Genomic DNA, 20939 nt, shown 5'->3' with positions numbered 1-20939 from the left:
ATTTTCTTTGTGCATTACTGCCCAGTTGCATAGCAGTTTTTTTTTCATATGATTATGATCACCATCATACCTCCATGAAATCAAGTAACTTATCATGGGAGGTCCCACTATTACACACAGTTCATCATAGCATGCCTTAAATATATTCACTCAGGATTCATAACACCTCTGCATTCATAACACACTCAGGCAATGAATTCCAATCACCCACCACTCTCCATCCAAAAAATCTGCTCCTCACACTCTTGCTCATGTCCTACCCTCCTTGTACAGCTCTTAGAAATGACCTCATTTTCCTTTTCCTCATTCTATGTAAATCATCCTCCACATTAATCTGATAACAACCCCTTAACGCACTCAATCGAATATACACGCTAGAAAATTTTGTGCCTATTTCCTTTCAGCCGTGAGAAAAGTTGCCAACGGAGTGTCTCAGCTATTTCGTTTGCGTTTGCACATTTTTTGTCCACTATTGCCTGCTGCATCATCACCTGTGAATGTCAATTCTTTGTTTTGCAATTGCACATTTGTTCACTAGAGTGCCGTTTACATCGAGGCCGTTTATATTTTATAACATTTGTTCGTTATTTATTTTTACATTATATTTATTACCCTATCATGGATAGTGATCAAGACTGGTTATTTAGTTCAGAAGATGAAAGCGGGAAACGCTTCGAGGCCATAAAACAATATCTACATTTTTCAAATAATGATGAATTTGATCCAGAAAATCACCCTCGCCCAAAGGAAATTGGCAGAAAAACGACCACTTTCTGATTTTTAATTGGTGCATTAAGGGGTTAATAACTTTATGTCTTAATCATATCCCCTGCCTCCTTCTCCTATCCACTTCTGCAATTTGCATTTCCTCAATCTGTCTTCATACTCAACATTCCAGAGACCAGAAGCCACCTTAGTCAATGGTCTCTGGACATTTTCCAATATCTCCACATCCTTTAGAAAACCAGGTGACCAAATCTGTGCAGAATAGTTCATATGTGGCCAAATCAAAGCCTTATGCAGTGGAACCATAACATCCTTTGTTCTACTAACTTCACATCTGTTCTACTGACTTTTGGGACCATTGCTGTTTACTCTGCATTCCATCTTTGCTTCCCAATTAAAACTTTACACTCTGCAGCACTGAAATGACAACCCTAATTACTTGTCCATTTAGTAATTAGGGTTGTCATGCACATGCAAGTTCTCTTGTAAAAGCACATGGAAGTTCTCTTGTAAAAGCCACAACATCAGCTTCACTCCTCATTGTTCTCCCAACTTGGCATCATCTGCAAATTGAATATCACCATTCAGACCCCCCCCTCCACTCCCGATATCATCAGAATACAAATTAAACAGCAATGGTCCCAAAACAGATCGTTGGGATATGCCATTAGTGATTTTCCTCTTCTGGGATATCAGTCCTCCATACACAACTTGCTGATGCCTATCAGAAGCTAATCTCTTTTTCAACACTCTTAATCTACTATCCAATTTCATGCATTCCAGTTTAATCATCAGTTTATTATGTGGCAATCTATCAAGGGCCTTTGCAAAATCTGTATGCATCACCTTAATCCAATGCATTGTTCACCTTGTTATAATAAATCAACATATTACTAAAACATGATCTTCCTTTTAGTAAACCCATGCTGCCCATCAAAGAGCTGCTGTATCAACCGGTTTCTAAATCTTGGTCACGACTAACTATTCCAATACTTTAACCACAACTCCAGACACACACAGAGAAGCATGGAATGGAATATACTATGGATTTGAGAGTGCTCAATCTAGTAATTGCATTTGAGAATATGTCTCGGGTAATTATCCCATAGTAACTGCATAAAATCCGTTTCCTTCCTCCCCTGTGCCTCTCCTCCTTCCAATCTATGTTCCCATAGTTGAAATCCCCCATAATAATTAACTGTCCTCCACTCATTGAGTCTATTTGCCGATGCATACTATCTCCATCATCTTTTCCATTCCCTGGTCTATAGCAGCATCCAACTGTATATTTTGGTTCTGCTGGCCTCAATCTCACACCAGATAGCCTCAAATGTGCTATTTTCACTGGTCTAGCATTGAACTTCTACTCTTTGACTGCAGTTCATCAGCTATCATCAGTAACATTCCCACCCCCATTTCTCTATCTGCCCTGAACACACTATATCTTATTCTGTTAGCCATGTATAACCTTCAGCCAGAATGAACCCACTAATGCCAAAAATTCCTCCTACTTGTTCCAAATGCTTCAGGCATTAGTGAACATAAAGTGCAAAAGCTCCTTAAGCCCTCCGCTATCCTGACGCTTTATATTAACTATCCCATTCTGGTTTCTTACCAGTGGTACTTTGGCATATTATACACATTCTTATATTCAACTGCCTCTCACTGATGTCTGCATGCCCACTCAGCAGCTCACCCTCCCCCCATAAAAGCTCTAGTTTTCTTGATTCTGCACATCCACTTTCACTTCATTCAACACTTCTTCCAATCTCTGAACACCAAATCCATTCAGATGCAAACATCTTTTTTATATAAGTCCTTTCACCCATCAAACTCACTCAACACCTGCATAACTTATGCATTGTGTCATTCACTATTATGGCCCTCTTTCTCAGCTCTACTCTATCATGCTGCGGCAACAGATTCACAATCTTAACTCTCTCTTTCACTATTTTTCTCCTTTTAAATCATTTGTTCCAGCCACTACGATCATTTTTCTTTCATCCTACCCTTTTGTGCTCTAATGGCCTCACTGACATCATTAATTTATGCACCTGGAAAGCACAATTTTGTCAAACTCTCATCGATCACACCTATTATGGTCAAATCACCATACAACATTCACTCCTTGACTTTTCTTTCTCTCTTGGCCAAGCCTGCATTTCTCTTATCGCACACTCTCATATGCTATATACTCTCGTATCCTGGATCAATCTGAGGATATTACTATCAATAAAGTTTTTCTTATCCATTGTGTGTGGGTGTGTTTTCTTATGTGAATTAAAGCACATCTTTATGCCAAAGTTGTGACATAAAGATACTTTAATTCACATTCTGTTACATGAACAATCCATATCTTGAAATTCCAGCATGTGCTTACCATTATTATTAACATTGCTATTTCCCCAAAATTTTCCTAAAACATTTCTGTCTGGGATTCATTTCCTACTTTACTATTTATGTCTCCAAAATTAACCAGCTTTTCCTTTATATTAGCTGTCTTCTCTAATAACTCAAAAAAACCTCACTTTTTTATTATCCTATCTTCCGTAGAGCTATAGGTACAAATAAGTCGCATTCTAATTCTCAATTCTGAAACTTGTCCATATCACTCTACTTGAAATATTCTGAATAAGTCATCTTATAGTTAATTTTTAATAATATCTCACTAATTTAAGTTTTCTCTGTCTTCATTACCCCAGTTATGTTGACATGGTATTTCAGTAATATTCCTCTGTTAGCATCACTTCTTTTCCACTGATGCTTCTTATGCTGATGGTGTCCATCTTCAGTTATACTGAATCTATAGTTGTTCTAATAAATGACTATTTGTTCAACTCTTGTTCCCTGATGAAAAACATTGGCAGCCTTGTTTAAGCAGGTAACATCCCGAACTGTAGCCTATCATTATTTGTTCAGTCTCCCACCAGCTTCGACTTTTAAAACTTTTGGGCATAGTCATCCAAAATCTCTTTTCTTTTTGAAATCTTTTTGAAAATCTCTTTGCTATTTTACACAGATGGAGAGTCTGTGCAAAATAGACAAGATGACATGAGCAGGTCACATCTTGCTATCTGCTATTTAATTAAGGGTCACCCTCTTGTCTTATAATCAGAAAATGAATCAGTTTCCAGCACACGCTGAGTTATGACCCACCCAGACTTCAACTTCCTGGTCCCCTTCCCACAGATAGGACAGAATAACTGACAGATCAAAACATTTTGATCTGTTGATTAGTCTCATCACTTATCAGCTGCATATTACTTAATGTGTATAGAAACTTTACCAACTGACAAATACATACAAACCACTTTTAAAGATAAAAAGCCATATAAAAAGATAAAAATTGTACTTATTTTATCCTCTATAAGCAAATTAAAATATACTTTGGCAATATACTTTTTTTGTTGTTGTTATAACTGATCACAAACATATCAAATATTTGAGCGGTCACATGTTCAATGTCTTGCGTACTAAAAAAGAAAGGATTTCTAAAGTTAAAGAGAATAATGAATTGAGAGGAAAAAAATTCAACAAAAATGAAAATTGTTAACACTGCTCAGATTCTAGTTATATCTGCATCATTCGTAACCAAATAAGGATAAATGTCAGCAACTAAAATCTGTATTTCCCTGATTATAGAATATAAAATAAATGTAGGTAAAGCCTGGATAATGGAACATTCTGACCATTTCATTATTCAGTTTCCAGCATCCTCAAGTAACGATGTAAAATGAATAAACAAAATGTGAATGCATTTGAATGGTTTTTACCTAATCCATATTGTTCAGCATTTTCTTCAGTAATCTCATCTTCGTCTGTTACTTCTGTGATTGTCTTTAAAAATTTAATATAATCTTCTGAATGAAACTGTTTTAATTCCTCTTCTGTTGCACACTTTGGAACAATTACTTTTACAAATTTCAGTAATCCATATGCTTGAATTAATTCATGAACAAAACTTGCCTGCAAAATGAGAAAAAATAAAATACAATAACATAAAAAAAGCAAAAGACATAGCATATGAACTCATACATATATTAATACATAAATTGATTGATCTGAAAACATAACAAATTAACTGTGTATGCACACACTTTTTGTTTTTTTTTAAATGACAACTGCAATGAATAAAAGTTGTAGTAACAACCAACTGTATATTTTTCATGTTGGCCTTGATCTCACACCAGACTGCTTCAAATAAACAGCCACTCTATCTCCTATTCTTTTTGGCTGTAAGTCATTTACTATCATCGACAGTACCCCTCCCCATATCCTATCCTATCTTCTCTATCTTCCCTGAAATCCCTTCACATTCTATCACTGTAACTAAATCATGTGCTGTTAGCCAAGTCTCACTGATGCCTACAACTTTTGGCAAGTTTGCAGAAACCAATGCCAAAAACTCCTCCCTCTTGTTCCTGATACTCCTGGCATTAGTATACAGAAACTATAGTATCCCTTTACACCCCCAACCAGACCTTTACTTTTTGAACAGACTACCCTATTCAATATTTTGGTTCAAAAGACTAGATTTTGCACTTGTTGGATGTTCTCTTACTTGCTCACCTCGTGGGTGCCTTCACACACATATTCAACTGCATCTATCCTAATTGCTTAAGTTGTCCTGAATTTGTGCTTCAATACTATATAAAGTTTCACATTCTGGACTGAAGATATTGAAGTCCCATTAAAACAATAAGTACTGGATTAGCAGAACTGATTAAGTGGGAATACAATATCATATTAAGCTATTCAAGGGTTATTATCATATTAACACGTTTGCTGCCACACTCCTCAGGCATAGTTTGTTCCCGCACGCCCAGCCCTTTTTGCATCTTCAACGTCACGAGTAATCTCGTAGACGGCTTATCAGACAGAATTTTGTTTTATACGTCAGCTACGAGTAATCTCGTAGCTGGCGTATCGAACTATGCGAATCGAATGGCTTGGTGATAAAAATAAAAATTTATACAGGAAAATCAGAATCTTCTTTAGCGAAAATGGGTCACGCATATAATATTGTATTCCACTTGATGAAAGAATATTTAGACAGGGGTTATGTATTGCATATGGACAATTTTTATAATTCTGTAGCTCTGACGGAATCGCTTACCGACAGAAAATCGTATGTGTGTGGAACTCTGATAAATAATAGGAAAAACAATCCGCCAGATATTATTGAGAAGAAACTAAAGAAAGGGGAATTTGTCTGGTAAAGAAGAGGTCCTGTTGTAGTCAGCAAATGGAAGGATAAGAGGGAAGTTCTTTCCATTTCAAATATGCACAAATTTGAAATGGTTGAAACGCAAAATCGGAATGGTAAATTTCAATTAAAACCAAACATCATTAGGGATTATAATTTGGGAATGTCAGGCACCGATCTTTCTGATCAAATGCTTTCTTACTATTCCACCTTACGAAAGACAATTAGATGGCCAAAGAAATTGGCAATATGCATTTTTGAGATATACATTCAAAATGCGCATAAATTTTATAACATGATTACTAGAAATGCAATGACTGCGTTAAAATTTAGAGATCAATTTATCTCAGTTTTTGTTGGAATGGATGAGCTTACAGCATCAGAGAATATCAGGAGGAATCGGAATTTTCATTATTTGGGAATTTTACCACCAAGAGAAAAAAAGAATCACCCAACAAAGCCGTGTGTGTACACGAAACAAACGAACACACGAAACACGTTATTATTGTCCTGTTTTCCAGGAAAAACCACCATTGTGCGTGGAAAATTGTTTTAAAATGTACCATTCTTAATTTGAATAAATTGTTTTTTTTATTGATTGGTTTTTATTTTTACTGATTTTATTAGTTTTAAATTGATTTACAAATTACGTGTTATACTAAGGATTATCTCGCGCTTGGCATAGGAGGTTGGTAATCGACATACGAGTATATTCGTAGTTGGCTTCTGAGGCACACATATAATATACAATATTTTAGTTTAAATTATTTCCCTTTAACCAAGCCCCCAGACGTGCTCTCTGCTTTATTCAGAATCCAAGGGTCCAAATTAAGGTAAATATATTAAGGGTTAAATCGTGTTTGACATAGGAGGTCGATAAATCAACATACGAGTATACTTGTAGTTGACTTGTGAAGCTCATATACAAACTACGAGTATACTCGTAGTTGGCAGCAAATGTGTTAATATCGAGGAAATTTTTCATATGTGGTTGCATGAGAGAAAGGAACAAATACAAACAGCCATCTCCATAAGAAGCAAAAAAGGTGGTGGTGAGTAAAAGGGTAAGAAGTAAGTTTTTCCATGGAGAGTGGTGGAAGCATGTAATGTGTTGCCTGATTGGGTGGTGAATGTGCAGACTGTGGGTGATTTTAAGGAATGGTATGATAGACTTTGTGTTCACCTCCTGCAATGAGTCTTGTAACTCCATGGGGATCAGAAAAATAATAATAATAAAAGTAATAACTAATAATATGCAAGCTTTATTGTTGAACTGAACTCATATTGTCCCTCATATATAATTTTGTGAATGTTAGGTCTTTTAAAAGTGGAACATAGCTGGTTTAGACAAGGCCTCGATTTTCTCTAAACTGGTTTGGATCATACCTCTCTGAAACTACTTTTAAACTGATGACTATAACTATTGAATTCACTATATCATATGTATTTTGTTATTATTATTTTATTTTATTTTTTTTTAGAGACTTGTGACTCCATCAGGATCAGGTATTTTAGAGACAGATATTTTTGTTACCTGTCTCTACATCCTCTCTAAGTAACTTCTTCCACTTCAAATCCCAGTGACCACATCTGAGCACAGAAATCCAGATGTGGTCTGATCAAAGCTTTATGGCACCAACACACTTACCTCTTGTGGTCAATTTTCTCCTCAACATTGTTGTGAAGATATCTGCAATTTTCACAGATATCTTCACAACCTTTGCAATATGTCCCCAGAACTTTAATTCTCTATCCACAATCACTCCCAAGATTCCTTGCTTCCTCCAACTCTTCTAGTATAACTCCACCAAGTGAGGATGAAGCATCCCTTCTGTGGATTCCAAATTTTAAAAACCTTGGGGTGCAATTCTAGCTCGCCTCCTTGTGGTACACCTCTGGGTCACACTAAAGAGCTAGAGCAACTGGTGGCCAGACCACTGCGCAATTGTGCAATCTCCTGACCATATTTACACATGGAAACTCAAAACCTTCACAATGGTTTTTCTTCAAACCAGCTGATAAGTAATATTGGATATAATATCTATATCTTCCAGTTAAATGTTGAGGATATTAGCGCATCAAAATGTCAATGTCTTTCTAAACTTCTACAAGAAAAAAATGTCGATCTACTCCTCATTCAAGAATCACATATCGAAACTGAAGATCAAGTTAAATCTAGAGCAATAATCCCTGGCTACGACATTCTTGGGATTACTTACAGTCATAACTACGGCAACATAACTTATGTCCAAAATGATATTGAGAATGCTGTGCTGATATCTTCTTTTACTGATAACAAAATCCATAAGATCGCTGTTAAAATAGTGGACATTACAATTGTGAATGTATATAAACCACCTGGAACTGTTTGGCCAAATGATGTTCTATAGACATACTCCCACCAAATAATATACTCTGGGGACTTCAACAGTCATCATACGATCAGAATGATCAAAACAGGGAAAGATTAGCTGAATGGGCAGATCAACACAGTCTCCACTTGGTTTTTGATGCCAAGGAAAAAGGCACCTTTAAATCAAGAGCCTGGAATAAGGAATATAACCCAGATTTGACATTCGTCTCCACTGGTAGTGAAAATCAACCTTTACAGACTTTTAGACGTATTCTTGAGGGTTTTTCCAAATAGCCAGCACCGTCCCATCTTTATGGAATTAGGACCCCAAATTCCAGTGATAACATCATTTCTTAGACCAAGATGGAATTCCCAAAAAGCTGACTGGGAAAACTTTGCTGTGAATCTAGATGTATGACTTAGAAGAATTCTCCCAACTTACAAAAACTATACACGGTTCACTGGAGTAGTTATAGCTGCGGCAAAAATACACATTCCTTGAGGCTACCGAAAAGAATACGTTCCTGGATGGGCCAATGAAAGTGAATCCCTGTATCAGGAATTCCTTGAAAGTAAGGATCCAGAGCTAGGAGAAGAACTGTTCCATAGTCTCAACACTGCTCATAGGGAAAAGTGGATTCAAATAACTGAAAACATAGATTTCAAACACTCTAGCAGAAAAGCCTGGTCACTACTTAAAAAGCTTGGTTCAAGCCCCTCTGTACCAGAGAAATCTCGTTTTGCCAATCCAAATCAGATAGCTGCTCGTATTGTTTTGCTTTCTAGAGCTCCGACAGATAAAGAACATACTAAAGAGGTAAAACATGAACTAAAGGCTATGAAGTCTGTAACTCAAAAGAATCAACAATTCTCTTTGCCTTTTTCCCCGTGAGGAAATATCCTCGGCGTTTCAAAATATCAAAATGGGGAAGGCTCCTGGATTTGACAATATTCATAATGAATTCCTGATACAATGTGGACTTTATGCAAGATTGTGGCTGGCTAAGTTCTTTAACGATATACTTGAAAGTGGCTGCGTTCCTAAAGAATTTAAAAGGACAAAAATCACTGCTGTGTTAAAACCAGGTAAGCCAGCAGACAGAACTAAAAGCTATCGCCCCATAGCCCTTTTAAGTGCAACCTACAAATTGTTGGAGAGACTAATATTGAATAGGATCAGTGAGAAAATCTTGGAACATGTTCCAATAGAACAAGCGGGGTTCAGAAGTGATCGCAGCTGCACAGATCAAGTTCTCAGCTTAACAACTTACATTGAAGCAGGATTTCAAAAATGCCTGTAGACTGCTGCAGTCTTTATTGACTTAACAGCAGCTTACGATACTGTTTGGAGGGAGAGACTCATATATAAATTTCTTAAGGTCATCCCATGAAAATATTGGGTCATCTTCTAAACAAATTACTATGTGATTGATATTTCAGGGTAGTCACTGGAGGAGGCATCAGTAAACAGAGAGTGCTTAAGAATGGATTACCTCAGGGCTCGGTGCTCACACCATTGCTCTTTAGCCTTTACATCACAGATATTCCTGAAACAGCCAGCAGGAAGTTTGCTTATGCAGATGATCTAGCTTTGGCGATCAGCAACAAGTCTATAAAAAGAACTGAAGAAATATTGACAAATGATCTTTCGGCTTTATGGCAGTTCTATACAAAATGGAGATTAACACCAAATTCTGGTAAAACCGAATGTTCTTGCTTTCACCTCAATAACAGACTTGTAAGTCAAAAACCAGAGATATATGCTGTGGGAACATTAATTTCGTTTAATCTGACACCTAAGTATCTGGGAATAACTCTGGATATAACTCTGTCACATAAACAGCATATGATTAATATCGCTGCTAAAGTTCACACTGGAAATAACATAGTTCAGAAGCTTTGTGGTACTATATGGGGCTCAAGTGCAACAACTCTGCAATGCACCACCATGGGTCTAGTTTACAGTGCAGCAGAGTTATGGTGTTCCTGTCTGGCTCAATAGTTACCATGTCAATAAATTAGATGCTCAACTTAACTCTACTCTGCGTTTAATAACGAGTTGCATTAAGAGTACACCCTTACAATAGCTCTCCACTTTGAGCCATATTGCTCCTCCAGAACTGCGATGACAGGAAGCCTTGCTTTGTGAATATAAAAGAATTTTAAATAAGATGACCCAATATTTTCATCCCATGAAAATATTGGGTCATCTTCTAAACAAATTACTATGTGATATAAAAGAATTTTAAATCCCTGTATCAGGAATTCCTTGAAAGTAAGGATCCAGAGCTAGGAGAAGAACTGTTCCATAGTCTCAACACTGCTCATAGGGAAAAGTGGATTCAAATAACTGAAAACATAGATTTCAAACACTCTAGCAGAAAAGCCTGGTCACTACTTAAAAAGCTTGGTTCAAGCCCCTCTGTACCAGAGAAATCTCGTTTTGCCAATCCAAATCAGATAGCTGCTCGTATTGTTTTGCTTTCTAGAGCTCCGACAGATAAAGAACATACTAAAGAGGTAAAACATGAACTAAAGGCTATGAAGTCTGTAACTCAAAAGAATCAACAATTCTCTTTGCCTTTTTCCCCGTGAGGAAATATCCTCGGCGTTTCAAAATATCAAAATGGGGAAGGCTCCTGGATTTGACAATATTCATAATGAATTCCTGATACAATGTGGACTTTATGCAAGATTGTGGCTGGCTAAGTTCTTTAACGATATACTTGAAAGTGGCTGCGTTCCTAAAGAATTTAAAAGGACAAAAATCACTGCTGTGTTAAAACCAGGTAAGCCAGCAGACAGAACTAAAAGCTATCGCCCCATAGCCCTTTTAAGTGCAACCTACAAATTGTTGGAGAGACTAATATTGAATAGGATCAGTGAGAAAATCTTGGAACATGTTCCAATAGAACAAGTGGGGTTCAGAAGTGATCGCAGCTGCACAGATCAAGTTCTCAGCTTAACAACTTACATTGAAGCAGGATTTCAAAAATGCCTGTAGACTGCTGCAGTCTTTATTGACTTAACAGCAGCTTACGATACTGTTTGGAGGGAGAGACTCATATATAAATTTCTTAAGGTCATCCCATGAAAATATTGGGTCATCTTCTAAACAAATTACTATGTGATTGATATTTCAGGGTAGTCACTGGAGGAGGCATCAGTAAACAGAGAGTGCTTAAGAATGGATTACCTCAGGGCTCGGTGCTCACACCATTGCTCTTTAGCCTTTACATCACAGATATTCCTGAAACAGCCAGCAGGAAGTTTGCTTATGCAGATGATCTAGCTTTGGCGATCAGCAACAAGTCTATAAAAAGAACTGAAGAAATATTGACAAATGATCTTTCGGCTTTATGGCAGTTCTATACAAAATGGAGATTAACACCAAATTCTGGTAAAACCGAATGTTCTTGCTTTCACCTCAATAACAGACTTGTAAGTCAAAAACCAGAGATATATGCTGTGGGAACATTAATTTCGTTTAATCTGACACCTAAGTATCTGGGAATAACTCTGGATATAACTCTGTCACATAAACAGCATATGATTAATATCGCTGCTAAAGTTCACACTGGAAATAACATAGTTCAGAAGCTTTGTGGTACTATATGGGGCTCAAGTGCAACAACTCTGCAATGCACCACCATGGGTCTAGTTTACAGTGCAGCAGAGTTATGGTGTTCCTGTCTGGCTCAATAGTTACCATGTCAATAAATTAGATGCTCAACTTAACTCTACTCTGCGTTTAATAACGAGTTGCATTAAGAGTACACCCTTACAATAGCTCTCCACTTTGAGCCATATTGCTCCTCCAGAACTGCGATGACAGGAAGCCTTGCTTTGTGAATATAAAAGAATTTTAAATAACCAAAACCTCCCAATACATGAATTTATTCCAGATGCTTTATCTGATAGACTAAAATCCAGAAGACCTGCCATAAAAACCACCTGTAATCTTCTTAGCCAGAATGATAGTAATGTGAGTAGGTGGGATGTACTGTCGTCCCAAGCAATATCACCTGAAGTTCGTTATTACATAAACATCTTCCAAAAACCATCTGGATTTGACCTGCCCAGGAATATATGGATGACGGCTAGTAGGATTCATACAGGCCATGGTGTAGACTTACTGACATGTGGAGACTTACTTTCAAAGTGGGGTAAGATACCAAATCCCCACTGTCCCTGTGGAGCCGAGCCCCAAATTCGCCATATAGTACAGGAATGTGAGCTGACGGCATATCCAGGTGACTTTAAGGATATCTTTGACCTATCCCCCAGAGGCAATCAATTGGATTAAAAACCTAAATGTTAAAATATGATTAATCTTCTGTCTGATGCTTGTCATAAATTTCGTGTTTGTATTTGCCTGAATGCAGATATTTTACTTTTGATTTATATTATCATATATGTATATCTTATCTATATTCATGTGTATTTTATCTTATTGTCTTTTGACCATGTGTACATGCTATACAATAAATAAATAAATTTAAAAACCTTACATTTAGTTGAATTAAACTTACATCCCCATGCCTTTGCCCACCCTTCCAATTTATTCAAATCCTCCTGAAGAGCCAAAACATCAGCACTATTGCTAATAACCCTTCCAAGCTTCACATCATCTGCAAAACAGCTGAATATCTCCCTGTAGTCCGGTGCCAACATTGACATCCTGAGTCCATTGACAAAGACTGAAGCAATGATTCCAGGACCAAATCCTGTGGAACTCCACTTGTAACCTTCCTACCCCTTGATACTGCTCTCCCATATACAATGCTGATATCTATCAGAGATCACCAATCCAATTCACTAACTTGATATCCAAACCCATATGATGCAACTTAAAAATCAACTTGTCATGAGGCACCCTTTTAATGGACAGGGTGCCAAATGACACCCTGTCCTTACCTTCAACTACTATTGTAAAAGGTAACCATATTACTAAAATAAGAGCATCCTTTAACAAATCCATGCTGCCCTACACAAATAATATTACACTTATCTGCCCAATTCTGTATATGATTTCTTACCAACTTCTGCAAAATCTTAACTACAGAAGAAATACAAACAAGCCTATGGTTTAGACACCTCCATTCTACCACCACCCTTATGCAATGGTATTATCTTACCCTCCTTCTACTCTCTCTAGGAACCTGTCCCATTACAAGACTTGCATGAAACAGCCAAATTAACAGCACATTCCCTTAAACACAAGGTGAAATTCCATAGTTCCCCCTGCCTTATCGACATTTAGTGTACTCAGTATTCAGAATACATCCTCTTCATTCATTGCTAACACTTCACCACTCATTATCCTTCTAGGAATAAAGTCTATAGTATGGAACACTCTAACCAGGATGGAACACTCTAATAAAGTGATCTTTAAATAGTTAACTATGTCATATGCATTGGTTACCTGATTCCCAACACCATCCTGCAAGATAATCCATCCACTATTATTTTTCTTTCTACTCGCAATACAATAACAACAACAAAAAAAAACCTCCTCGGATTAGTGCCAGTCTCCTCTCATATTCTCTCCTTACAATACTAGTCACTTTCCTAGCCTGAGCCATATATTCCTCATGCAACTGTTCTCCACCTCTCTCTCTCTATATATATATATATATATGCCTTCCATAATCTCTTATCTTCTACAATTCCTCTTTTATTCCTTTTGACTCCAAATTGCTTTATTTTCTTCACTTGAGGTATACAATCTGTCATTGCTGTCAACAATTTTTTCCTAAGTATCTCCCATGCAATAATGATCCCCCATCTTTAAATTCTTTCATCCACTGCAATGCTGCAAGCTGGTTTATAAGTCAATATAGTTACCTGCTTTATAATTCCATGACTTCTTTCAGTTTTGATACCACCCCCATGCCTATTTATCCTCCAAGTCATGACTATATGGTCACTCACCATCGGGAAACAAGTGTGTTACCTCAGTCACAATCAAATCCTCTGATTGTGACTGAGATGAAGCTATAACCAAATCCAGAAGCAATTTTCAAAACATTTTCGAAAGCAGTTCTATTAATGTTTTCTGATCTGATATGACAAGATTCATTCTGCTTTTATATATAATCAATTTCATTAACAACCTTTATATTCCTGAGAAAGTATGATATGGTGTGACTAGTTGAATAAAAAAATTTAATTTGTGTGGCTGTAGTTATGTGCCATCCAGTTGTTTGACTCTTAATGATCTTGTGCACAAAGACTCTCCATCCCACTCAGCCTCTTCTCCCTTCTTTCTTTCAGCAATTTTAAGTTCAAGTTGGTAAGTTATTTTATGTTGTCCATCCAACTCTTTTGTGGTCTTACTCCTCAATCTTCCCCAACATCACTGTCTTTTTCAATGACTCATCAGTTCAGATGTGTCCAAAGTACATCAACTTCTGTATAGTGATCATCACCTCCAAGGAGCATTCTGTCTTCATATTCTCTAAAAACGTTCTTATTGGTCATTCTTGCAGTCCATGGGATTTTTAATAGTCTCCTCACACCTATAACTCAAATGAATCAATTTAATTTCTGCCTTTCTTCTTAATAATCCAGCTTTCACATCCATAGATCACTACTGGAAACACCACTGCAATTCTTTTGTGGCCTTGCCATACCTCTGTCTTTCACAATTTTTTGTCAGGTTTAACATAGCTCTTTTTCTGATGACTATCCTTCTTTTAATTTCATCTTCACAATTACCATCATTTCTGATATCTCCAATAAATCATAACTTTCAACAATTTCTATTTTATCTCCCTCTATTAAAAATGCATTTAAACTGCCAGAAGCTATCACTCTTGTTTTGCATATTTTCAAATTAAGCTAGCTTTGTTACTTTCCCTCTTAATCAATAGAATCAACCACTCCAGATATTCCTTAGTTTCTGATATGAGGGTTGCATCATTTGCATATCTTAAATTATTTTTCTTCCACCAATCTTAATTCCAATTGGATGATCTTTGTTTAAATTAGCCATTCTCATAATATATTCACTATAAATATTAGAAAGACAGGGTGACAGTACAATCCTGCTGACCCCTTTTTCCACTCAAACACTATCCATTTCTCCATAGACTGTTTTTATTGAAGCTTCTTGGTTCATACAGCTCTCTTATCAAGAGGATTAGATGCCCAGGTATTCCCATTGATCTCATTACAATCCACAGTCTGTTTGTGATCCATGCAATCAAAAGCTTTCTTATAATCAACAAAACAGATGAATACGTCCCAATGAAATTCTCCTGTTCTTTCCATAATCCATCTCATGTTTGCTATTGGTTTCTAGTTCCTCTACCTAAACCCTGCCTTTTCTCTATTCACATATGGCTCCAGCCTTTGTGGGAATCACTTTCAGCATAACTTTACTTGCATATGAAATTAAAGCAATGGTTCTATAATGCTCATAATTTCTGGGATTTGATTTTTTTGGAATTGGGATGAATACTGATATTTTTCCAATCTCCTGGGCAGTATATTTTTCTTCCAAATCCGTTGGCAAATTTCAGTTAATATATTCACTACTTCATCCCTAGCTGCTCTCAATCATTGACACTCCATCAGCTTTTCCTTTGCTTACATCACTTCACTTTTCATTTTCATGGATTTCTCAACAAATTCTCCTTCAAAATTATCTTTTTTGTACAAATCCTCTACACTCTTTCCATCTTTTTTTCACTGCTTCTTCCATCAGACATTTTTTTGAATTACTTTTTACAACTCCTAATCTAGGGATAAACTTCCCTGCAACATCATTTATTTTTCTAAACAGATCTCTTGTTCTACCTGTAATACAGCTTTCTTCAATTTTCTTGCACCTTATGTTTAGACGTTTTTCATTATCTTTCCTGAGATAGTATGATATGGCGTGATTAATTGAATAAAAAAAAAATTTAATTCTGTGTGGTATTTTTGATATTAATTTAATCTGGCATTCATAATATTATATTAATATTATGAATAATAACTACAGAAGTTTATTTACTGTCAAATGATCAGGCCTATGAGTCCATTGAGAATTTGTGTTTTAGCAAGGTAATATTTGTATTCTGTTGATCCCATCTACTACTGACCACAGTGCCATAGATTTTTAAGTTTGATGAGAATTTTATGTAGCCAAGGAGGGCCATTCTCAGGAATTATTTTGTCTGCCTAACTTTACTCTAAGTAATCAGCTAATTTTTATTGTTCGAATAAGTAAGATCAATAACTTTGCTTTTAATATTTACCTCCATTCATACCTACCATTGCATTACCTTTGCTGGCTATTAATACCAGATAATTTTTGAATTTATTGTACAATGAAACCTGTGGATAATTCATGACTAAACAAACACAAGTAATAACTACAGTAATAAGTTTTAATAAGTAAATATTTCATCCTAAGTATCATAGGATATCGTCAGTACAGTTAATTCAAACAATACCAGGAATAACATACAGTTAGGGCGCATGATTACAATGGAATCTCAATATGCGTGCGTGTTATAGAATTAAATTAATATAGTTTATATTAATTTAATTTTAATATATTAAAATATCAGATATATTTTAATTTAATTCTATAACACGCTACTGCACGCATATTGGGATTCCATTGTAATCATGTGCCCTAACTGTATGTTATTCCTAGTATTGTTTGAATTAACTGTACTGATGATGTCCTATGATACTTAGGATGAAATATTTTCTTATTAAAACTTATTACTGTGGTTATTACATGTTTTCCCCTCCAGATATATTTTAATTTAATTCTATAACCCGCTACTACATGCATATTGGGATTCCATTGTAATCATGCATCCTACCTGTATGTTATTCCTAGTATTGTTAATTAACTGTACTGATGATGTCCTATGTCATAGGATCTATGATACTTAGGATGAAATATTTACTTATTAAAACTTATTACTGTGGTTATTACATGCGTTTGTTTAGTCTTTTGAATTTAACAGTGGGCTTACTTTTCTTGCAGTGTAAAACTGTTCAGTTTTTTTCCTTTCTTTCTCTTTTTTTTTTTAAACACATTCACCATTTCTAATTAGGCTTGTCCACTACTTACATGTTTTTGCTCCCGTTCTTTTAATGTAAAATACAAAATTCATTTATTGATTTTACATAGAGCTGTTTAGAAAGCTCCATGTTCAACATGTTTGCTTGACTCTTAACAACCTTGCATCAGAAAATACTTCATAAAAAAAGGACATAAGTAATAGGAAAGGCTGCATCATAAGCAAAAACCAAAGCTATTTCTATCCCATATCTGAAGAAATACTGCATACCACAAGGACAATAACGATACTGAAATCCGTAACAATTTTTTGCATCTACGTGTTTTTTTTTTTGGACATCCTAAAAATATTTCAAGAAATGTTTAAAACAATCATACAAAAACTATAGAAAAGATTGTTGATATGGAGAGTTTCTACTAAAGTTGATTAATCTCTGAATCCTGATCCTGGAAGTTTTATCTGACCCACACACACACACACACACAAAAGGCAACAAGATGTATAGCACATTAGTGTCACATGTGGGCATGAGGAACAGAAGAAAGGAGAAATCCCTTCACATTTTGCTTGAACAGCTGAAGAAGGCAGAGTGAGAGAAACTGTTACAAAGAACAGAAGTAGATGGAATGAAAGAGGAGGCAGTGAAGTTGGTTCGGTGAGTTTCAAGATGGACTGTAAAAGGGTGTTGGTTAGCAGTAGCTCTTGCTCTAATGAATTTGGATGAAAGTGGAGGAATAATAGTGGCAAATTCAGCAGAGCACTGTCCATGAAGTATTTGTAGAAGAGGCACAACACAGAAAATGAACCAGATATTGTTTGCATTCAAGTATGTGTGAACAGGGAGGAGATGAATATACAGTGTTAAGAATATTTACTTGGATTTTTCAAAGGCCTTTGATAGACTGGCACATAAGCTAGTAGCTAAACTGATGAAATTAGGTAACAGACTAGTAAGTTGGATAGCTGATTGGCTGTGCTGTCAGACAGGTATCAGTAGGTTGTATATGGAGGAGTGGTATCCCAAAAGAGAAAAGTCACTAGTAGTGTGCCAGAGGGATCTTTTTTTTGTGTGACCATTATTGTTTAACTGGTATGTTAATGACACTGGAGTTGGCTTGACTTCAGATGTACAGCTTGCCAATGATGGAAAGTTGGGAAGGGCTATGAGAAGTAGAGCAGACATTGTGGTCTTATAGGAGGATATCTGAATAGACTATGTAAGTGGGCAAATGATTGGAACTATCAGTTTAATGTTGCAGAGTACAGAACAGCGTCTTGAAATTTGGTAGGCAAGGTGGGAATGCAGAATATACAATTAATGGATAAATTTTGAAGGAGGTGGAGAAGATGAGCGATCTAGGAGTAATAGTGAACAGAGATGAAGTTTAAGGGTCACATTGCTAAAACTGTAATAACATCCCAACAGATTATGGCAATAATGAGGACACTGACATGGAGAAGCAAATAATGGTTATAAGGCTTTCATCAGGCCACATATGGATTACTGTGCACAGATTTGGTCACCTATTTTTCAGGGGGAGGGGGAGGGGATTGAGGATGTATTAGAAAAGATCCAGAGAAGGTTTACTAAGTTAATCAGGTCTGTGGAATGTCAGATACAATGAGAGATTGAGAGAATCTTATGAATAGAGGAAGACGGGGATATGATTGAGATATATAAGTTGGTGAGGGGTTGTTACCAGATTAATGTGGAGAAGATATTTCATATAAATTTCAGACTGAGACCATGCATGGAAGCAGTATAAGGAAAGTGTGAGCAGGGGAGTGAGAAGCAGGTTCTTTGCATGGAGAGTGATTGGTAAGTGGAATGCATCCTGAAAACGGGATGAATATGGAAACTGTTAATAGGTTCAAGGCTCTGTGTTCTTTGGCATGAGAGAGAGTATAGACCTCTTGCAACGAGTCCTTTGGCTCCTCGGATCAGATAATAATAATAAATTTCCTTTCATGAAAAGAACATGCACTTACCCTGCCTGATACTTTTGGAAGTTGATTAAGCAAGTTCAAATAACACTCACTATAAACATAGCCAATTCTCTTGTAATCTTTTTTTTGCATATCAACTTTACTTGTTGTTGGAATAGGTTCTAACAAAATGCTGTTCTGCATACTTATGAGTTGGTTATAAGTCACTTAGAATTAAAAGTAGACTAGAATCCCTGGCTCTCTTGCTTTCAGTTTCATCTTGAAGGAAAAAAAAATCTAATATTACCACAATTCAAATCCAATATCAAATATATAAAAATAACAAAAAAAAAAAAAAAAAAGAATACTAACAAAATTAAGAAAACAATATTCTTAACACTTCATGTAACTGAAATTAATCACAAATGATGAGTTTAGCATTTCTACGAGGTGTGGCTATTAAATAACGAGACAAGGTGTGCTGTGAATCATGTACTCATAGCAGTGGGATGTGCTTGTGCCGTGAATAACCCTGAAGGTTCTAGAAGCAGTTGAAATATGCATTGTTTGCTATCGCTCGTAGTTAGTCTGTATGCAGTTATAAAAGAAACGCATGTGAAGTTGCTTTGCCGGAATAATATCTAACGTTAAACTCAAGCAGCGCATTAATCTCAAATTCCTTGTGAAATCAGCTGAGTGTTTGAAACTGTTGCAGGTGTATGGTGATAATGTAATGTCATGTGCACAAGTGTTTGAATGGCACAAATGCTTTGCTGAAGGTTGAGAAAACGTTAATAATGGTGAATGACTGGGTTTACCTGTCATGGCAGGAACCAAACAAAATTTGATATCAATGGCGTGGTAATGGTTGAATGGGTACCAGAGTGTCAGACAGTTAACCAACATTATTACCTTGAGGGTTCTGGCCAAGCTGAGAGAATGAGTGAGGAAGAAGAGACCCGATCTGTGGAAGAACAATGCTTGAATTCTCCATCAGGATAACACTCTAGCCGACAGTGTACTGTCTGTAAAGCAGTATCTAGCTGATAAGAAGATCCCAGTGTTGAACTAGCCACCTTACTCGTCGGACTTAGCTCCATGCGACTTTTACCTTTTTCCAAAGTTGAAATCCGCATTGAAGGGGCACCCATTTTCAGTCAGTGGACGAGGTAAAGGAGAAAATGGCAGCACTACTGAAGCAGATAACACCTGATGACTTACAGCACTGCTTCCAACAATGGAAAATCCGTATGCAACGGCATATAGATAGAGGAGGGGAGTATGTTGAAGGAGATAACAATTAAGTTTTACAATTGTAATAATAAACCACATTTTTGCAACCAATCTTGTTATTTAATAGCCACACCTCGTACATTGCAAAAGAGTTTATGTGCTTCCAATTTCAAAATCTATTTCAAGGTCAATTTGTGACATTATTATCAACACAATAATTTCAAATATATACTACATATCAATTAATATTGTAGAAAATATTATTTAAACAAGAAAAGTACTACATGTGTTACTTGTTATACTGATTTCATATCCAGATGGGATCATGTGCCCATTTCAGTTAGGTGTACTGTCATGTGGCTTATGCAACCTGTGCTACAAAATTCGGGTCAATTCCGTATGATTGCATTTTTGAGAGTTTTAAGAGTGCATAGTGTGCATCAGTGCTTATCTTAACTGGACTAAT

At 36.3% G+C, this 20939-nt stretch overlaps 1 protein-coding gene across 2 annotated transcripts in view; it reads right to left on the bottom strand.

Moving 5' to 3' along the window:
• Window positions 1-20939, bottom strand: part of LOC150104678 (histone deacetylase 8-like) — a 210845-nt gene that overhangs the window by 173269 nt on the left and 16637 nt on the right. Inside the window, exons 2-3 of one of the 2 annotated variants that reach the window (XM_090395875.1) lie at window positions 19304-19519; window positions 4500-4692 (exon numbers count right to left, since the gene is read on the bottom strand). In XM_090395875.1, coding sequence (XP_090252001.1) covers window positions 4500-4692; window positions 19304-19444 — 334 coding nt within the window. In that variant the 5' untranslated portion in view covers window positions 19445-19519. The remainder of the gene's footprint in view (window positions 1-4499; window positions 4693-19303; window positions 19520-20939) is intronic. The other variant, XM_090395877.1, reaches the window with a different exon arrangement.

This window comes from Typopeltis vanoorti, chromosome 7, assembly GCF_054136105.1.
Source record: "Typopeltis vanoorti isolate ZY-2024b chromosome 7, IOZ_Tvanoo_1.0, whole genome shotgun sequence".
Lineage (NCBI taxonomy): Eukaryota > Metazoa > Arthropoda > Arachnida > Uropygi > Thelyphonidae > Typopeltis > Typopeltis vanoorti.
The sequence above is the reverse complement of the archived record's forward strand: the minus strand, read 5'-3'. Positions and strand labels throughout refer to the sequence as shown.